This window comes from Coloeus monedula, assembly GCF_965178545.1.
Source record: "Coloeus monedula genome assembly, chromosome: 2".
In the NCBI taxonomy this organism is placed as follows: Eukaryota; Metazoa; Chordata; class Aves; order Passeriformes; family Corvidae; genus Coloeus; species Coloeus monedula.
The window spans coordinates 2,413,708-2,435,112 of NC_138782.1; the positions used below are offsets into that span (position 1 = coordinate 2,413,708).

The 21,405-nt window shown below is 42.2% G+C and overlaps 1 protein-coding gene across 2 annotated transcripts in view; it reads right to left on the minus strand.

Moving 5' to 3' along the window:
• Positions 1 to 2,635: 2,635 nt before the first annotated feature.
• EFEMP1 (EGF containing fibulin extracellular matrix protein 1) overlaps positions 2,636 to 21,405 on the minus strand; it is a 45,922-nt gene continuing 27,152 nt past the window's right edge. For both annotated transcript variants that reach the window (XM_082277242.1, XM_082277241.1), the window contains exons 5-11: positions 15,016 to 15,138; positions 11,442 to 11,561; positions 9,132 to 9,251; positions 7,602 to 7,721; positions 6,053 to 6,176; positions 5,737 to 5,932; positions 2,636 to 3,842 (exon numbers count right to left, since the gene is read on the minus strand). In XM_082277242.1, the coding sequence (XP_082133368.1) occupies positions 3,684 to 3,842; positions 5,737 to 5,932; positions 6,053 to 6,176; positions 7,602 to 7,721; positions 9,132 to 9,251; positions 11,442 to 11,561; positions 15,016 to 15,138 (962 nt within the window). In that variant the 3' untranslated portion in view covers positions 2,636 to 3,683. The remainder of the gene's footprint in view (positions 3,843 to 5,736; positions 5,933 to 6,052; positions 6,177 to 7,601; positions 7,722 to 9,131; positions 9,252 to 11,441; positions 11,562 to 15,015; positions 15,139 to 21,405) is intronic.

Consider the following 21,405-nt stretch of genomic DNA (forward strand, 5'->3'; position numbering starts at 1 on the left):
AGCTCTCTTTCCTCCTAATATATACAGAAATGTTTGCTGTATAAACATCTTAACTAGACATCTGCTTTTCCCCAGATATAAAACACAGTTAACTTTTTGCCCTGTTCACTGAGGCTGATCACTTTTTTCTGCTGGCCAGATGAAATAAAATTGGGTTTTGTAGCAGATGCAGCCCAGTTCAGTTTTGCATGACGCAGGTGTTCCCCCAGCTGGGAAGTGTGGAATTGTGCCATTTTGCTGAGATGATGGGGAGGTTTAGATATGTGAGGGCGTTAAAAATAATTCTCCGTGTTAACAGTGGGCTTTGTCCCTGGTGGGCTCCATATGCTCAACAGCTGACTGGGGCAGCAGCTGTTCTATATTTTATTAGGAGACTTATAAAGTTAGAAACACGGATGATCATTCAAAACACAAGCAACTCTTTGCAGCCATGGAAACGGGATTCAACAACAAACTTGCATTTGTGAGCCTTCCAAGCAAAATAATCCCACTGCACTGTGTTCAGGTGGTCCTGGGGAAGTGGATGAACTTGCATTTTGATTTCCTTAAGTTCTGTTTACTCAGTCCCACTTTTTTTCCTCTTTTCTCCCTGTTTTCTGTTTCTGAGAAGGTACTAAACTTTGCATGTGATCCTGATTTAGATTCTTCTCCAACATTGACAGATTTATATGAGAATCCTTCCTGGAGTGTGCTCTTGGTAATGGTCATGGCAGTGGGATACAGAGAAGGCTGAGCAAACACTCTGCTGTCAAATAATTTCTTGGGATTTTAGTGTCCCTTATAATCCAAGTAGCTCTTCAAACTCTTGCTGCATGTTTGCTGCAGTTCCATACAATTTGCAGGGAACAGGTGAAGCTCTGCTTCCCTGGAGAATTGGTGAACCTGCAGGTTTCCCTCCTAAAAAGGTGAAGGTTTTATGGTGCACAAAAGCTCTTCTTGTTCAGGCTCTGAACCATCTTCTCATTCTGACTGTGGGCTCCTTTCAGGCTCAGTCATGTACCCCACCCCTACCCAAAACAAAACCAACCACCCCCTGCCGGTTTCTGCACAGCTCAGCTCTGCTCCTGTTTTGGTTTGGAGGGGCTGCTGTTATTCCAGCTCCTGGCTCTCATGGAAGCGCTGCCCACACCCAGTGACCGCCTTCAGGCTCAACCAACCTGCAGAATAGTGACAAGTGGCTGGATCTGCACTCCTGAGCTGTGTGATAATCTCTGACTTGGCCAGTTTGGGCTCTCAGTGGTCTGGTGGACACCTGGATATTGCAAACAGGGAGCAGGGTTGGCAGGACAGTTGTGTGTAAATTGGATTGAGCCAAGCATCTGAGCACTGTGAGGTGTGGAGAACTTTGCAGGCTGAGGATGGCTTGGGAATGTGTGTGAGGTACAACTGTCTCTGCTGCTCCTGCCATTTGAGAGGTGTATAAATATTTTTATATGTAATGATTAATTTTGGGTCACTGTCAGATGAGCAGAGATTTAAAAGAAGGCTTAAAAGTGCTGGTGATGAAATGGATGAGAAAATTGGAAAAGCATGAAGGTAGAGTAAATCCTTGGGGCAGAGCCTGGCAGCTTGGGGACTTCAGGGATGGTTTGTGGTTCCTTAATTTGCTACAGAGACCAGCCTGGTGCCCTTCAAGTCTGGGGTCTTAAGGAGGCAAAGCCACTTGAGCCTCGTTTGAGCACCTCTCAAGAGAGATCTGCCCATTTTAAACTTAAAAGCACCAAATTTTATTTTTTTGTAGTGGGCAATGCTGAATTGCACAATTTGGAAGTTAAAAGTTGGTGTAAAAGAACAGTGCTGGGGGTGGATGCCTGAGGGGCAGCACAGCTTGTTTGTGAGGAGAGCCTCCATTGAGAGAGAAAGTTACTTAAGGGGCATGTGGAGGTGAGCATGTGCTGTTTGCCACAGGAATTGCATGGAGGAGCAGGAGCTGGAGGCATTTTGCTCAGTGCTTGTGTGGAATGAGGAGCTGCCTTTCAGACTGAGTGGATTTGTAGTGATGAATGGGGAGGAATCTCTGGGGAGAGGAAGGAGCTCCCTACAAGCCAAACACTTTATCAGAGACTTTTCACCATGGCAAACCCCAGTTAAATCCCACTACAGAGCAACTGGATTTGTAGTGGTGAGCCCCTCCCTGCAGGGAGGGACAAGGGGTGCCCGAGATCTCACCCCACTGCTCCAGGGCCCCAGGCAAAGAACGCGACCCAGCACCAGCACGATTATCTGGCCTGTGCTACAGCCACGTGCTCCGACCCTTTTGGCAGATGAAGTATTTGTTTAAAGCCACAAATGACTTCCTGAAGGAATGATCATTGGATAATGGGGTCCTGCTCTGCAGTATGCCCGGGCGGGGGGGACGTGTCACCCTCAACCACAGCGGTTGTGGCCTGTTCTGAGTTTTGTTCTGGAGTGAACTTTTGCTGTCAGGAAAACTAAATCTCAGTAGGCAGCAGGCTTGTCCTTCTACAAAGGAATTGTGTTTGTAGTCTTCCAAGAACTCATCGTGTATGGGTTGAGATCTGGATCCCTCTGACTGTGCAGACCTCAACGTGGCTTTGCCAACTCCCACAGTACGTGACAATAATGGCAGTAGTAACGAACTACCTCCAAATAGACCAAATACAATATGGTAAGAGATCTTTATTAAAAATTTTGTACATCAAAGGATTAACTACTACATTTTAAACAAGAAATAAGATTTTACATATTACAAAAGATGTTATTAGTTCTTGAATTAGAAATAAATTTTATGAACACTGTACATGATACATCTGAGTTGTAGGAGCAGGAACAGGACTGAGTGCCTGAGAATGATATAACTTAATAAGAAAATGCACTCAATTCTTAGTATACAACATAATATTTCTGGAAAAATAGTATGTCAACTTCAGTCTGAAAATGCTGCATCCCTCTGACCGGTAACTACCAACAGTGTTCTCATGGACATTTGTGCCCTGCCTGGTGCTTTCCAGTTTGGAGTTTCTTTCTTTGTTGGAGAAATTTTGTTCCTATGCTCTATTTTTCTTGGGGAGAGCATAATGCTATTCCATGGTATGGTTAACACAATCTGCATACAAAAACCTGATGCAAAGCCTTTCTCACAATGTAACTTTACCTCCAACCCAGGTTAGAAAAACCAACTGTGATGGTACATAAATGTCTACAGAAGTAGATTTTTATTGACTGTTACCTTTTGTTACAAAGTAGTTAAAAAGAAATATATTTTAGCTTATCAGATAACCGTTACTTCGTGTATCATTTGTACTACATAATTTTTTTCTTTTTTGAGATTCAGTGTAGCTGCATTAGAATTTAAAATAAAAACAAAACAGAAGATCACTTTTAAATTGCATGACCTATTTGGCTAGGAAGGGTGTGTGAAGTTTTACAGGATAGTATGAACATACAGTTCCCATATAAAAGCGTAGTATGTATCTAGTCCAAGGAAGGTAATAAAAAAAGATTTAAATCTTTATACAGAAAGTGACAATGCCCATGTTATACTATGGAACACATCTACTAATTTGAAATTACAGGTGTAAGGCGTGAATAAAAGATACCAACTTACTAAACAAATTCTTTTAAAAAAAGAGAGCAAAATCTATAAATAAAAATAGTAAGTGCTTTCTTTCCAATACTATTCTTTGGCTGCTGCGGGTGCCAGTGGAGGGTTATTGCGAGCACTAAAAGGCGTAAGGTCCCACTATGATCGTTAACCTCAGCACCGAGCTCGTGCGGTAGTTCAGGCTGTTCACTGTCAGCATCTCCAGGTCCACGATGTGCTCCCTGGGTCCTGAGAGGGACTTCACCAGCACCAGCATTGCGCTCACGGCGCTGGTTTGCTGCAACAACACCACAACAAAGCCCAGCTCAGTCCAACCCACAGCAACTCCCAGCGGCATCAGCACTGCTGTCACCGCACTGTGCAAGGCTCGGCCTCAGAACAGGCATGCACGAGGCAAGGCTTCTTTTAACACTTCCAAATGGCCATGACTAATCTCACACCTGGCTTTGCTGCAGGGAAAACTCCACCTGACTGAGGCCCAGAGGAATAAACTGCTGCAAAATCTGGTCCTGGTTATGCTGACTTTCCCAAAGGATGTGGGAAGTGGTAATCTATCCCAGGATGGTCTTTGTTTTAACCCCATCCACCAGCTTTTAAAATAGAGAGAGAATGAGTAAAACAAGAGCCCTAATGACTTTAACAGTGAGGTAGCTTGTTCAGTGGAGGGAAACTCAACACTGTTTTGTGGCTCATACTCCAGAAGTTGTGCTGTCCCTGTAAACACTGGGAATGTTTGCAGCTGGTGTGTACCTATTGCCATCCCCACTTTGTACTTCTCCCAGTCTGGGATTGTGCTGCTGGGGAACACTGACAGGCCTTGTTGGCATTGTGCTGCTGGTTTGTTAAACAGCTTTGTCATTTCCAGATGATAAAAGGGTCAACTCCATCTCTGCCTTTGCCTACTACAAATATTTTCTCCCTGTGTGACATGAGTTGGGTGCACAGATGAATCCAATCCATCTGCTGCATCCAGGAGCCAGCTCAGCATTTTACTAAAACAGTAGGAATAACTTCCAAGCAAGCTTTTGTTTACCACAGTCCCCTGGCAGGAATAAACACGTGCTTCCTCATTTAAGGCCTGTGATTTCTTGTCGGATGGCAACAGGAGATGGGAATTGTTACTCCAAGGGTCAGTCTGACAGCCACACTGGGGTTGAACCCAAGTGGCACCTGCAGTGATTTTGTTTTTAATTTAAGCAAATAGCTTGTATTTTGGGGGTAGTTAGGGGGTTTTCCTGTGTAACCTGTGATGCAGTGCTTTTCCCTGGATTTATTATGTCACAACAAAAGATATATGGATGAGTAGTTCCCTGTTCCCACCTTGGGTAAATGTGGTCTAAATAGCAAGGCCATAGTTTGGTGCAGTTGTTGGCTGTACTATCAAAAGCCCCATATCTCCTGTTTTGAAGGAAAAGAATTAAAAATTAAAACTTTCCAATTAATGTATTTCTGATAGAAGCTTTTTGTGTAGATTGATTTACTGAGTGTAAAGCCACATACAAAGGAAAAAGATTTCCCAGGAATTTGTAAATATTAGAAGGGCTCAAGAAAATGAGATTTCTTAAAAAAAAAAACCAACCCCTTATGAAGCAGATGTTCTAGACACTCCCATTCATGTGTATCTACTTGGATGCAACCCACCTACAGGACAGTACTGCTATCCCAAGTAATTTGAACTTCCTTGGTTTTACTATGGGAAATAAAGGTTTAGTTTTGTCTCAACATAAAACCATTGTAGGTTGGCCTGAGCTTAGCTTGGGATGGGGCACTGATTTCTAGACTGCTGTTACTGATTTCTTCTTTTGCAAAATGAGAAATGTAATTAAGGTAATTGTACAAGGAATCTCTCTATGACTGTGTCCTAAATAGATTTATCTGGGGTGTTGGTACAGAGAGGGGAAAGCAGGGAGGTATTTTCTGTGAATCTGACACGGGTGTCCCAGGATTGCTAAATATTCCTGAATTGGAAAGAAACAGTTTGAGTCACAGTTTAGGGTTTTCAGGTAGGAAAGTAAAAGGGTTGTTAAAAACTGGAAAGCAAGCACACTTAGTAAGGAAGCACCAAGAAGCTGCTGAACTTTGGGGTGCTGGGGAAGCCTTATGGGGACATTTGGGGTTGTCACAATGACAAGGCAGTGTGGAGGCAGGGTCTGACTGCTGCCAGTACTCACCCTCAGGTAGAACTCTCCATTCTCGTTGCCAGACTTGATCCGGAAGGTGTTGATGGTATTGGGGTAGATGGTGGTGGCCTGGATCTGGAAGATGTCGGAGGGCACGGTCCTGTCGGAGCGGATGCTCATGTACTTGTACACCACCGAGTAGGGCAGCTCCCGGCAAATGGCGTTGGACACCGGGCACAAGCAGCGGCTGCCACACGAACAGGGGTAAAAGCACATGAAAAACCATCAAATACAATTTTCTGCTTCATTCCATCATGTCCCCTCTTGAGGATGAGCCTAAAACCACAAGACTTAATTTTTCCCTTACTTCTCCGAGGTAAGGACATAGGGCTCTTGACAAGGATTTCTGGGGTAACAACGGAACCCTCCGTGGTAATTCCAGCAGATTTCATCCTCTCTGCATTCATTAGTGGTCTCACACTCGTTTATATCTAGGAGGAAGGAGAAAGGACTGTGTCAAAGCAGGTGGAAATGGGCTTGCTACAAAGGTACACCTGCTTGTGTGTTGAAACCCATCAGCTTTCTGTGTCCTTGTCTTGTTTTCTGGGACCTGGCTATAAAGGGTTTCTCTATGCAGAAGTGGAATAAACTTGTTTATTGAGTGTTAAGCGAGACTGAATGTTTTTAGTTGACTGGAGATGGATATTAATCATCTGTAATGTAACTGTGGAAATGCTGTCAAGTTTATAATTACCAAAGAATTGTTTTACAGCTGAAGGTGTCCTGAAGACAGGGAAAAAGTCTCAGGGAAGAATTGTTTTCCTGCCCTTTGCATCTTCTCATTTTGAATAATTTTGGTTTCATGGTCTAAAATGCTTCATTAATAGCGACATTTTAACTAAAATAGCTTTAAAAGGAATAGTGAAAACTTGCTTATTGTGCAAAGTAGAGCTTCTTTTGCCTGGGAAAAGAACCCTGAAGGGAGGTGGGGACTGTGAGCCTTGCACTGTATTAATGCTGTATTTCCTGTCAGTGCCAGAGCCTCACTGTCTACCCACATGGTCTCCTGAATTTCACAAAGGCACAGAAAGGCTTTATTCAAATGTAATCTCTTGGAAGGCACTAGCAGGTTTTTAGATGCTTAAATCAACTATCCTGCAATGCTCAGCTGCTGTTCTTACAAAGGGAAAGATCAGGATTTTGTAGAACAAAATACTGATAAAGTAGAGTTATTTTCTTGTATTTTCTGCCCCTAATTATCACAGCTCTTTATTTCTAAAATTACTGACTGCTAAATCAGGTTCTGCATTGCAGAAGCAATAGTTCTTGCACTTAATATATTGTTCTGCAATATTCTCTAATAAGATGCAGGGACTTTTAGCACCACTGAGGAAAAACCACAAACTTGAAAATCCTGGCATTTGGTGGCACCTGGCCAGAACATTTATTTTTCTACACACGAGTTATCTAAGCTGCTGAAGGCTTGCATTTTTTTTTCTCCTGTTATCAGAAGAAACATATCTTTATTTCTACTGTGACTGGATTTAGGAATCTCTCTGAAAAGAAACATGATATAAAGCCATGTTTCATGTCTGTAAAAAATGGCCTGATTTGATTCAGGGATGTTTATCTCAAATTAAAGCCACTACCTTGACATCCAAGACAAGTTTTACCTGTGGGTTGCAAAAATTGAAATTTTGTCCTAGGAATCTGAAGGACTTGGAGCTTGAGTTGAAGGATTCAAATAAGGTTATAAGATATTTAATGAATCATCAACTACTTCATCAACATATCTTCTGCTAACAGCACAGTAATCCTGCCACGAAATATAACCATTTAGCTAGCAGGCACTCTTAGCCTTGCCTGAAATGGTGTAAATAATGCAGGGCTGAGCCTGCCAAGGGGAGGGCACCTACCTTGGCATGTCCTGCCTCCTACTACCTGGTATCCTTCAGGGCACACACAGGAGAACTTTCCTGGCTCGTTGACACACTGGTACTGACATATGTAACTTGAGGTTCTGCATTCATCAGTGTCTGCAGAGAGCAAAAGAGCTTCATGTTGTTGGCTTTGAAAATTTACTTTGTTACAAAACTAAATAGAATAGTTAAACGTTTGAAAAAAAAAAAAAAAAAAATCTGTGTGAAAAGAATTATCCAAAACCTGAAATGTGCTGTTTAATGCCTTGAGAATGGAAGGGTGAGTGCTGCTGGGGTTTTGTTAGTAATCCTCCAAAGGAGGAATTTTGGATTTGAGGAAGCAGAAGCTAAATTAGACTTCAGAACAGGTTTGGGAAAATAACTCTTGAAATTGCGTATACTTGCAGTATTCCAAAATGCGATGACTTTGAGGAAAAAACCCACAGCTGTGAGATTAGTTAGTAACGCAGAAATGTTGCCTTTGTACTTGTGCCCTGTGCTCATGGAGTAGCTCTCTGGGAAAGAGAGAAATATATTTTTTTTTTTTTTTGCCTTTTAATAATAATCAGTGGATGCCATTCTCCTGCTTTTTTATCCTTGTGTATCCATCAGTCCCTTGTGAGGGAAGCCTGGTGTGAAACAGAACTGAGCAGTGTATGCCGTGAACAGGAAATGAATTTAAACCTATCAAGAGGAGGGATTGGCTTGGAAAGCACAGAGCTGCCTCCTACTACCTCTGAGCTGAGTCCAGCTCTTGGGCTGGGGTCAGGGATGTCCTTGGAGGCTGCATACTTGCTGCTCCCTGTTCTGTTCAAATAGGATTAGCTTAAGCAGCTTGGCTTAGCAGAGGGAGGATCTGTAACAGCTCTTCCAGCTCGCTAGGGAGGGCAGTGGTGAAGCAGGGACCTCTCTGGCTCCAAGGCTGGTAGAAAGGATATGGGCTCTAAGGGTGAGGTCATCATGTGTCCAAAAGGAGATTAGGGCACCCCTGCGGAGCCTCTGGCAGAGGAAATAAAGTGTTGATTGTATAATCATCAGGAGACATGCTGTTTGTATACACAAGCTGCAAAGCACCTCAAAAGCACAATTGTTGCTCCCTTAAAATCAGAAATTGGAGGTTTTGTTTTCAGAGGAGCCTAACAAGACACAAAATTGCCCTTGTTTTTGGTGTGCATTCCTTTCCGATTCATTTAATGGTCATCAGCATTAGACCACCCACAATTCCAGGGAGTTTGTGCAATCAGGGTTCAGAAACCTCTTTCATCCCACTTTGGGATATGAAGTGCAGCAATCTCTGTCCTGTTTTGCACTTGCTGTAGAGAGACCCATTCCTACCTGTACCTGAAAGCAGCTGCAGCTACTCAGGTGTGAATTAGCCCCATTTGTACCATAAAAAATAAATATCTTAAGGCTTTTGGCTACAAACTGTACCCACAGAGTGTCTCCAGTTCTGTTCCTTAGTTCACAGGCTTCTGGGAAAACAAAACAAATGAGAAAATTGCTTTTCCAAGACAAAAAAAGTCTTACCTTCACAGTTGATTCTGTCACTGCTTAGCTCAAAGCCGGGATTACACTGGCAGATGAAAGAACCCAGGATATTGTAGCACTGCTGTGCACATGGGTTGTTGGCATCACATTCGTTTATGTCTGAAAGGAAAAATTAGATATTTATCTCGTGTAGGTGGTAATTAGGCTCAGTGGATTAGTCCTTAGGCTGGGCCTGTTGCTCAGCAGAAGCTCAGTTGGCTGTAGCAATGTAGATCTGCAGTCACTGGAGCAATGTTAGATCTGTGCTTTACGTTCCATGTAAAAACCAGTATTTTTCCAGGAATGAGAGTTATTCTAATGTGTGATGAATTCTCCCAAAAATGTTTAATGTGGCTATTAAACTCCACATTCCAGCGCCTTTTTTTCAGGTATGAAATGCCAAGTCTCTATAAATAATTGATATAAGGAACACATACTGATAAGACCTCTCAGCATGCAGTGGTTAAGATTTATTTGAGCTATTTATTACTCTGAAAATTTGTTCTTTTAAATTCCATTGCAGTTATAACATGAGCCTTTGAGGCCAGTAGAGTTCTGCAGAGCTCTAAGGCCTAGACCATATTGGGGGAAGGTATTTTTCTGTGCTACATTTTCCATGGTGTTGCCCATCCCAAGAACATTTTGAGGACACTGGTATGAGAAGAGAAGCAATTTTTAATGGGAAGTTTATATAAGTCTAATCACCTCTGGAATCTATCGCCCTTGTTTTGCACAGACTGTTGATTAACTGCTGCTCCTGTCAGTCTGTAGGTTTTAGTGTTTTCCCTAGTATTCCTTGTATTTCCCTCCTGCATGTTTTCCATTCATGTTTGTGTTTATCAGATATTGCCAAGAGTAGAGAGCTGTGCTTGGAAAAAACCTTTGAGTTCATGGCTTATAATTGTCAGCAACACTGTAAATTTACAGATACAACTAAAAACTGACAAAGGTGAGGCATTCAGAAAAATGAAACCAGTGAAGAGGATATGAATTCTCTGCATGATGAACCTTCTAGTCCTGAAAATGAATGATAATAGGGGAGAACTCATTGCAACATTTTTTTTTTCTTCCTCTGAGTTCATTTCTGGCAACAGTGCAAAGGATGTACATCATTCCTTCTCCAATACCACCAGGAGGAATAAATTAGGTGGCCAAAGCCCCAGTTCTGTTAGTTTTCCAAGAAATATTGACCCACTTTCAATATAGGCAGAAGGTGTGACACAAATGTAATGGCTACAGCTGTCAAGTATCACTGTGATAAATGTGAGATTTTGTCTTGAAGCAGCAACCATTCATTTATAAATTTTCTCCTTAGCTTCCCTTTTCCTGGTAGAAATGTGCCTGATGAGGCTGGAAAGCCAGGGAAAAGGGTGTTTGGTGGAGTGCTGAAAGAATCCACCTTCCATTTGAGCCATGGAAAGGGACAAATAAGTGACTTCTGTCACTTGGTTCTGTTGTGTCCATGGGCAATTTTTAAAATCCTATGATTTGGTGAGAACCAAGCAATTCCTGTCTCAGTTCAGAGATGTGCAGTGTCCCAGGGTGATTGATGAGGTCTGGCAATGCTTGGAATGATGGTAGAAGCTGGAAGATTTCTCTATGTATAGAATAGATTTTTTTTTTATATATAGTACATCTCTGAAGAACTTCTGACCATCTCCACCAATCTCTTGATTTTATAGCCATTCTGTCAGTGCTTCAGCAGACAGAGTTACCTTTTTATTATTGCTCTAATCCTTCTAGAACAGATTTTATGATTTCAAACTTGACATCAGTCTTAAAGTTTTATGGTGCAGCTTCCCTTAGTGTTTTATTTCTAAAAGCAACGTCAGTGCTGAAAGGTCACTCTTAGCAACCCTTGTTTTAATTTTTAATATTTTCTAGATATTCAAATGTAGCCTGGAGGCTTTCTTTACCATGTGCTGAGGATAATTACCCTTAACAGCAGAGGTATGGTATTGATTCCCTTAATTCCCAGTTCTGGCCTTTGTTGTGTGAGCTGGGAATAATATCAGGAAAGCCAATAATAAAGCTGAACTGAAAGAGTAATTAAAGCTAGGATTGAATACTGAATATAAGGCTTTAGATGTTCCTTGGAAATCTGCTATGCCGACAAAATAACAAGCGATCAAGAAAGCTCTAAATTTTTCTCCAACCCTCCTGTAATTCTGGGATCACCCACAGAGGAGATCACGCTCAGTGCAATCTTTTCCTGGTTGCTGTGTATTTCCTTTAAGTTTCCACCATGGCAGCCGTGTGCCAGTGTTTGTGTGTCTGGGGGAGCTGCTGTGCAGGCTGAGGAATCCTTACCTACACAGGTGTGGTTGTTGGATGCCAGCTGGAAGCCAGCGTTGCACTGGCAGTAGTAGGAGCCGGGGGTGTTCACGCAGCGGTGGTGGCAGTACGGGGGCAGGGTGCACTCGTCGATGTCTGGGGCACCAAAACACAGCAGTTAGTTCACATGGAATCCCAGCACTTCCCTGCTGCTCTCTTGTGTCCACGGAAAGTTAATTGCACTTGATTAAAAGCAGGTGAAAAGCTTATGTGAGCAGGGGACTGCTTCCATGGGTATTGACAAGATACAGTTTAACTTTTCCTGTAAGGGACTATTTTGTAACAAGCTTTTATGCTCGTTGTCTTCACTCTGCACTCCAACATTATTTTATTCACTCAGTCCTGCAGTAGTGCTTGGTCTGGTTTATTTTGTGTAGGTAGAATTCGGTGTTTTGTTCAGCTTTGCCACCAGGATCCCTCAGGATCAGACACGGTGCCGACCAACACAGCCAATGTGCCTTGGAGCTCATTTTCCCAAGAACTCGCATGCAGCACTCCTGGCACGTACTAAATCTTTTCAGCTCCATTAGGAACAGTCCAGACTTTCTGTGCAAGTACAGGGGAATGGCAAGGATAGAGAATTAATGGGCCTGAAAAGGAAACAGGTGGTTGTGCTTCCACAGGGATCCCCAGACCCTGCCTTGTTCCCCAGGGAGCTCCCATTGCTCCCATTCCACTGGCTGCCTGTCCTGGATACCTTCCCACCCAGCAGAACCACACCTGGCTGTGCATCTCGGGCACTGAGAGCCTTCCACAGCCTCTCCTTGCAGGTCAGCCCTGCTTTTGAGGTGGAGCAGGCTGCCTTTCCAAGAGTCGGCATTCCTGGTGTGCATTAGAGCAGGGGTTTCACCTGCCAACCACACAAAATGTGCACCACCCCATTCTCTTACCCCTCTGCATTTTAAAAGGCTTCCCTGCATTCTGGAGGAGATAGTAGCTCTGGTTTTGCCTGGAAAACATGTTTTATTATTCCATTTTCGTGTGTGTGTGCAGTGGCTGTCTTGAGCTGCGGCCTGCTGGAGCTTGGTGAAGAAATCCACGCCGTGCTCCGTCCTTGTACACAAAGGGACATTTCAAAGGATCAACACTCACACAAATCAGACCAGTATTCACTGGAACAAAGAAAGGCACTTCCCATATCCATGCCAGATCTTGAGTTTCCTACCTCCAGCTGTTTCCACCATAGATGTGTTTAAAAAGAGGCAGTGTCTTTTTTTTTTTTTTTTTTAATAATGAGGAAAGTGTTTGTTTTAATATCAAGTGAAAAAAAACTCTTTAGAAGTTAACCCTTTCCTTGTCAAATGTGGGGCTGAACTTAGTGAGGTGTTTTGGATGATTCTGAATGAAAAGGCTTATGCTGGAAAATTCCTGGCTATCCATACAGTAGCAACTGTCACTGTAACTCCTGTTGCAGAGAGAAATTTGGAAGTGGAAATGGAATAAATTAAGGAGGCACAGTAGATTTCCATCCTTGACTTTTACAGGACTAAGCTCTTGTAAGTAACTTTTAAAAAATAGGATTATATGTATGAGCAATGCCTTGCTGCATTCATACACAAATGCTTTTGGGATCTGGCTCTTATTCAGTGGGAATTTTCCTTGTGGGATTAGGCACATCAGCTCTGGGCAGATCTAAGGGCTGAGATTCATCTGATCCATTGGACCAAATCTGTTTGAAGTGATGCTGGAAAACAATTTATTCTCTCTGCAGTCATGCATTTCTGAAAAGACTAATTTGGCAATATGTGAACGAGCAAATTATAAAAATATCTAAAAAAAAGTCAGAAATTATTAGTGAATTTAGAATAAAATCAACCGATTGTTAAAAATGTCTTTTTTTCTTCCCTCTACCTTCAAGCCAAAATAGTCTGGAAAAATTTCTTTCAAATTTGAGAAACATTTCCTCCCATATGGAGAATCTCTATCAAGATCTGGCCCTGAGAACATTTTCTGGCTAAGTTGCTATAAAATCCCCAAAGACAGGCTTTATTCTGAAATGCTGACAGTACTAACTGTTGGGATGTACTTCTAATTTAGGTCAGTGTGTAATATGTAACACAGGTGTTATTCTTGGTTTTGACCTAAATAGGAGAAGGGAAATTTCACTTTCCAGACATCTTTGTGCATAGATTTAGATGTATAAATGTATTCACATTTAGATATAAGGGTCTATGACTCTCATTTCTTCTCAGTTCTGTCATGTTTCCAGTGAGGCTTTCATTTAGGACCATAGGTCTTGATATCAGAAGTGCTGTTGCATGGCAGTAATGTAATTTACCTGCTACATAAAAAAATCCCAATAAATCCCAGATATTAAAAAAATAAATCCATGACCTTCCAGAACTATTCCTCTACCTACATTCCAAATTAGTCATCCTACTCCTGTACAGAGAAGGGAGAAAAATCAGATGCACCTGTGTTTACACCAATTTGACAGTTCAGGGCCTGATCTACATCTCCTAGGAAAGAGATAAGAATTTTTGGGTTTATTTCTACAGCCCTTGGACTGGAATCCTGAAGAAAGAGCCATGCCCAGAAATTTGTTAGTCCAGGTGTGTACTGAAGTCTCCCCAGTTTCTTAGCTATGGCCTTAACAAGGCTTTTTGAGGAGATTAAGAATAAAAATTTTAAAATTCTCATACACTTTGAACTGCAGGATCCCTGAAAGAGCAACACCTCGAGTTTTGTTGAGGACAAAAAACCCTAACCCCAAACCCTTTTCTCCTAAGCTGCATAAAACCAGCACAGTGTCTTAGAAGAGGCTGCCTTGAATATCACCTCCTGATGTGCAGATTTGACTCTCTTCTTTCATAGTTGTTTTTATTATCTGACAAACCCAAGGCTTAAGGCTGGAGTGCCTCTAGAAACAATTTATCCATTGAAATGGTGATTAAAGAGGTGTTAAATGCAGGCTGAAGGAACAGGGTAATGGCACTTAGGCGTGATGTCCCCACCTGAGGATGGGACAGGGAAGATGCAGTGTTTGCCCTGCACTTGGATTTAATTCCGTGCTGTACTTGCAGAGCTCCCGAGGGTGCCAATAGCTTATCTTGGCATGGAGAATAAAGCCTAGTGGGGTTTAGAGGCTGCAAATCACCTGTACGTGCATTCAGATTTTCCATCTCTTTCATTTGTGCCCATAAAGCGGAGTCCTGGGGTGGGGGTGGGACTGGGGGAAGGGAGCGCTCTGTCCCACAGACCTGGAGTTGAATCTCAGGGGAAAGATGTGCTTTGCTTTGCTGCCATCACGGACTCAGGGCAATATCTGGGACAACGGGCAATGCCCCAACACAAACAATCAACACAACGGGAACTATTAGCAAAACTCAGCTTGTGAGTATTCACAAGTGAATTCAAAGTGTTGATTATCCTTAACATAGCTCCTCGTCCCATGTTTTAGTGATTAATTATTGTGGTAAAGTGACATTCCATTGCATTCCAAAGCGAGACAGCTGTTTTACACCACACATACCCATCTGCTTTATGACCAGTATGAAGTTTGCAACTGGAGATCATGAAAGCAAACCACTGAATGGAAAGCAACACTTACCAACACATTGCTCCCCTCGTTTCTGGTAGCCTGGAGGGCACTGGCAGCTGAAGGACCCTCTTAAATTGACACACACTTGGTCAGCTCTACAATTGTGGGTTCCAGTTGCACATTCATCTATATCTTTATAAAAAACAAAACAAGTGCAATATTAGTCATTAAATTTATTTAAAGCATTTAGCCTGTGGAAATGCTTTACACATCTTCCAGCTACCTACAAGTGAAGGCAGAAAAGTTCAAATGCACTCCTAAGATGTCATCTCTACACTTGCAGCTATCAGAAATCTGGTAACATTTCAAGTCTTGTACACTGCCTCTTTAGATATTTTCAGCTATGGTTATTTTAAACATTTATTTGTCAAATACCATTAATATTTTGTACTTGTCAGTCTAGAATTTTCTATAAACTTCTTGCAGCTTCATCATATTTGAATCATTTGCTTGTTTTGTTTTGCTTTGGTTTTTTTCCCACGCTGGTTGGATGTTTCATGCTGAATTACTCCAGAAAACTTCAGCAAATGCCATTCAGCTCTTTCTCAAGGAGGAGAGGAGTTAGAAATATGTTGTTTTGCTGGTACTAAAGGGACTCTGCTGATCTCTTGCATGGTTCCCGTGCTCCATGCTTTGGACAGGGACTTGGAACTTGGTATGTGGTGGCCTTCTCATCAGGAAGAGATCTGCTTCTTGTCATTCCCGTGAAAATTCCCCTAATTCAGTCAATCTGTTTAAGTCTCTGGAAGCAGTTTATGTATGTTTGTATTTGCACAGTATGGCTAAAAATGCAAGTTCTAGCCCGATACTTTTCAGAGTAATTCAGGCAGCTTTTAGTTTGCACTGAATGCAGGTTTATACAAGTATAAAACCAGCATTTTTATTTTGCCTGCTCATAATGAGTCCTGAAGGTGCTTAATTATAATTAAACTGCATGTGCTGACAAATGAATTACAATTTGCTTTCTCATTCGAACATCCAAAATGTTGGAGAGCTTTTTATTGTAACATGACACAGTACAGTGAGATGACTTTTAATTTTGGCGTTGTACACAATTTTTTTAGACTCTAGGCTGAATAAACAAATTCCTTAAAACTTATGATCTCTAGTTTACAAATCTCAGCTGACCTCTCTATTTGTATAGGCACTGGGGATGTTAGAACATCACCAGTGGCAGATTCTGGGTGGTGCTTTGGAAAAAATGATGGATTCGTTCTCATAACAAATGAAAACAATTCTGGCCACAAGATTCAATAAAAAATAAACTATCAACAGTTTGAATTAATTCTCAACGTTTGCCCTTTCCCCAAGTGTCCAAATATTTTACATATATCTTCCCTTTACCTGACAGGGAAGCTAAAGCCCTTTTATGTTAGGCTGCTCTTTGCATTTCTGCACAGAGTCAGTCCTGAAGCTGCTGTGCTGGTGCAGGATTTGCTGAGCTCACTGTTGTGTCCTGACACCGAAAAGCACAATTTCAGGTGTGAAGACTTTTGGGGACTACAACTGGCTGCCTCCTGCCACCCCAGCATGGGGCAGCTCAAGGCAAAGGTTTTGCAGGGACCTCATGAGCTTTTTACTCCTGGTTCCTAAAAGCTGGAAACAAAATACTTGTACAATTCCAGTCCTTTTTGTTGCAGAGTGTGTTGGGACAAAGAAAGTTTATTTGATCTTTAGGAGCTTCATATATGAGTAAACATGAGTTGCCTTGTAGATGGATTAGTTAAAATGCATTGAATAATAAGCTACTCCAGCTAGAATGATTCATAGATTTACTTATGCACTCGTGGTCTCTGGCTGCTCCTGATGGTAAGTTCAGCTGGACAGAAACACAATTATTCCCAATTATTGCCTGCTCGCTGCCTCCCCATTTGGAAACCCTTGGAGGGTTTTGATGTTCTGGCCAAGATGTGGGTTTATAAAAGGTGGGAAGTGAGGGTGGGCGGGAGAGCAGACTCCTGCTGTCCCTGGGAAGGGGTGCTATGCTTGCCATGCTTGGAGTGGGTCTGCTCCCACCTGTGCAGGGAAATCAGTGCTGGTAGAGCAAGGCTGGTGGCCTAAAGGTTGTGTTTGAGGGAAATACTTTGGGAGGAGAGCAACAGGCACCTGGAAAAGTTTCAGTGCTGGCATCTCCAATATTACAGTAGTTACAGATGTGTCCTACTGTTGTGACTGATGCAGGAGTGAGGAAGTGAGTGAAGATTTCAGTGCTGAAAGCAGTGCCAAATGTGGATTGTGTTGGTGCAACCCCAGAGCAGCCCAGCCCTCGTGGAGTGTGGGAAGGAGCACTGGTGGATTTAGCAGTGATGCTGCAGCTCTGCCTGTGAGCGAGGCCAGAGAGGAGGCTCCAGCTCTTGGCACTCAGAGTGACCCAGATCACTGTCCATTACAGAAATAGTCTGTTTCCTAACTGTCCAGAGAGTTATTGGAGAAACAGAGGTGTGGGAGTCCTAGGAAGGAAGCAACAGCAACACTGGAGTTTCCTTGAGATGTGGCAGAGTGGCTCCATTTCTCTCTGAGGTGGCAGAGGCAGAGTCCCTTATTTACCACTACACACACACACACACACACACCTCTCTGCCCATGGGAACTGGCACCATATCACACTGGAGGAGCCAATATTGATTTGGGATTCCCACTATATGTTAATGGCCCTGGGATGGGTAGATTGCTTATCTGCAGTTCTTCAGGGTCTGACTGAACTGAAGTTTCCAAATCGCTTTCCCAGTTTTGGCCCCTCTGTAGGATATCAGTCACTCCCAGGTCTTCATACCATTATTTTAAGAACTTATTTTTTCAGTTGAAATCAGACTTTTCCAATCCATGAGATTCCTGGAGTCACCATGACTCACACAGTGCCCTCTGACAGTGGTTTTGAGGTTCTATCAATTCCTGCTTTTAGTCTGTATCAAATGCAATTACATGGGAAGGAGAGAGTGGGGGTGATACAAAGCACATATTCTTCTCTAAATTCTACCACTTCATTCCATTTGATGTTTCTTGATAGAATCCCTGGGCTTAAGTGTGAACAGTAAATGAGGACATTGGGAATCACAGCTTTTGGTTTCTGCCTGGTGCAGACACCCATGGCCATGATTTGGTCTCTGAGAAGACACTGCAATCTGGGGCAAGGGTGTGATACAGGAACATCACAGAGTTCACCAGCTCTGATCCTGACAGCAAGATAAATTTATCTGACCTTTCCTCTCTAGCACGAATGTTTAATAATGTGTTACGTGCATGTGTATTTATAATAATTAAAAAAAATTAAAACAAGGCTCTCCATTGCACACACTTGTCCCTCTGGGGAGAGGGTAAGAGAACAAACATGTGACAGATGTTTGTCATGTTGCTTAATGCACTACTGGAAAGCACTCAAGATACCACAGTGATGAGTGCAGTATGAAAAACAGATCTAGAAAGAAAATATGGGGCTTTTACAAGCTCATTCTTGAGCATCTTTCCTCTACATCCTCTTTTCCAAATTTAGTGTCATCATGATAACGTTCATCTCCAGAACTGTTTCAGCAGCTCATTCCATAGCTGAGGCTTCTGCCTTAAGTGACTATCTTACCTGATAAGAAAACACCTGAAAACACTCTCGAATAGTTCCTCATCAACTTCGTTTAAATTTCATTTCTAGATGTTGCACAAGCATTTTTTTTGCCCAGGTAAGCCATATAAATTACACCAGTAACAGAAGTGATCTGCTCTTTCTTTTTTTTCCTTTGTATTTTCTAACTGCAGCTAACATTTCTAAAGGTTGTGCTGTTCACCACACAGAAACAAGGGCTGTAAGTTTGTATTAAGTAGTTAAAAAATGGAATGGTATTTGCTTATTGACACATGCAACCTGTGAAATACAGTGCATTTAAGAAGTAATCTATATCTCTGACTCTGATCAATTTACTCCCAGAAAGGTTTCCTCTGGACAGTTACATCCTGTGTAGGTGGAAAATTCCTCTGAAATAGCCTGTGTGTCTCTAACAATCCTTTTGCAGATCAATCTTACTTGAAAATGGAGCTGGGTTACCTTCAGTGTCTTGACCGTTGTAATAATTGAACTCAGGAAATTATGTAGTCTTTCAGTAGGCCACTCAAAATCAAACTTATTAGGGGATTTATTTGTACTTTGGTTGGAAAAAATATTTGCAAAATGAGTTAGGATTGAGTACTTTAATTTCTGCCTTTTGCTTATAAGTGGTACATCCAGAATACTGCACTGAAAGGATGTGACAGTTCCAAAGTCAAGGATTTGGGGGACTGTAAAGCACAGAATTCAGGTTCTCTGAGCACTCTAAATTCAAATCCATTAAGTATCAAGACAGAGTCCTTAATTGTAGGAATCTCACTCTGATTTTCCTGCAGGCTTGTGCTTGGTCAAATCTTGCTGTGCCCAGAATAGGTTGGGTGATGTGGGCCTCTATTGAGTTGCTGTATAAAATCCTTAAATTAAGGTCAAGATCAGAGTCTAAGGAGAAAGTGGGGCAGAAACACAGCAATTAAGGACACCATGTCTCAATTAAATGACACGTGAGCCACACTGCGCTCTCAGAGACGTGGATGGAAGTCCTCAGCTGTGCTGTGGTAAATAGGGCCATCAGACCCCAGTGACTCACCCTAACATAAATACTGCCTTTTGCAGCAATTTCCAGGGCTGTTCTAGAAAGTTCCTTTTGGAAGACTTTCCTATCCATAACTCTCTGCAAGGTAAGAGAATGCTCTGATTTGCACTGGCAAGTGACTGAGGTTTGCAGGGTGCTACAGCCATAGTAGGAGAACCGTGGAGGGCAACAGAGCTTGTTCCTGTATTCCTTCAAAATATAAATCAACTTGCATTTCATAGTTCTAATTCCACAAGCCTCACCAATGCCTATACCCAGTGATTCCCTCATTTTCCAAAAATGTGCCCGCACTGCCTCTTGAAGTGATTTACACAATTCTGTCCCTCCACTGCTGACTTTGGCAGCCTGCTCTGTATTTCAACCACCAGTTGTGTACAAAAATTTTGCCTGACCTGCTTTTTAGCTATAGCTTTCTCTAACCCTCGTGTATGGCTGCCTCTTTTAGAGGTAGTTTTTCTGCTTCTCTCCTGCACTCCGTTCTCTCAGGCTCTTATCTAGATCCTTAACATTTTCTTGCTAGTCTCTCTTTCTGAGCTACAACCCTGGCTCCATTCCCTTCCCGCTGTGACTCACTTTTCCCAAAGTCATGCTGCTTGCTCACTTATGCAACAGCTTAATCTCTGCAATTTGCTTCGTATCATTAAAAGCAGCACATAAAACCAGGAGATGCATTTCACCAGGGCTTCGAACTTCTAGGAAAAAAATGCCATCCACATCCACCTTCATCTTATTTAAGCCACTTAAAGCTTTTGTCCTCCTTTCCAGCACATACCTGTATGTTGTGCTCAGAGCTGCAGAAATGTTAACTAACTCAAGTGTGTCTTACTCCTGTGGCTGAAGTGTTCAGCTTCTTGCTGCTCACTGGCTCTCAAAAATATTGCAATATATGACAGCATCTTCTTGCTCTCTGTGTACATTCTCCTCTGTCCAAACAAAATGTTTCCAGGCTGCTTTTCTCTATTCTGGCCCATAACAATCTTACTATTCCACCAGATAAAACAAGGAGGCTCTTAAAATATTTTACAGGATTGAAATTCTTATTTCTGTCCCCTCTGAGGAGCACCAGCGGAGCAGCTTCTGAATGGTTCATAGAAATGCAAATCCATGATGGTCCCACCGATGTCAGTCTTGCACTTGTCATGGACTGCAGCGAACCTGTTCTCAATTTGTTTTGAATGTAAACCGTAAATATTTTACTTAATGGGTTTAAATTTTTTGAGTTCTCAGTGTGAGTGAGGCTAGAAAATGACTTGGTCTATTTTTCTAATGGATTCATCTGAAGAGCAAACATCAGCTCCCACGTCAGCAACGGCACCAGAGAGTCTGATATCAGACATGCAGTGATCTGCATGGTGCTGCAGCATCACTGACAATTTACTTAACCTCAGGGTTCTGTCAAACCTTTCCCTTTCTGCCCACTTCATTAACTTTTATTCAGTCTGTAAGATGTTTTATACCAGCATTTTTCAGAAAGAACCATCTGAAGATAACATACTTGAAGAAGTTACACCTTTATAGTTTGTCCACGAGTTTGGGCTTATTTTATTTGACCAAATTAAGTATTCTGTCCCCTATTTATGTTTCTTATACTGTTCTTGCAACTGAAGCCAAGCTCACTGCTATGTCGTTTCCTGGATCCTCCCTGATCCTTTCTTACACATAGGAACAACATTAGCAACTTCCAAATTCCCTGGTTCCCTCCCCAGCCTTAGCAAGCTATCAACAATTTCTGTCAAAGGCTTTTCTATTTCCCTTGCTACTTCCTTCAACATTT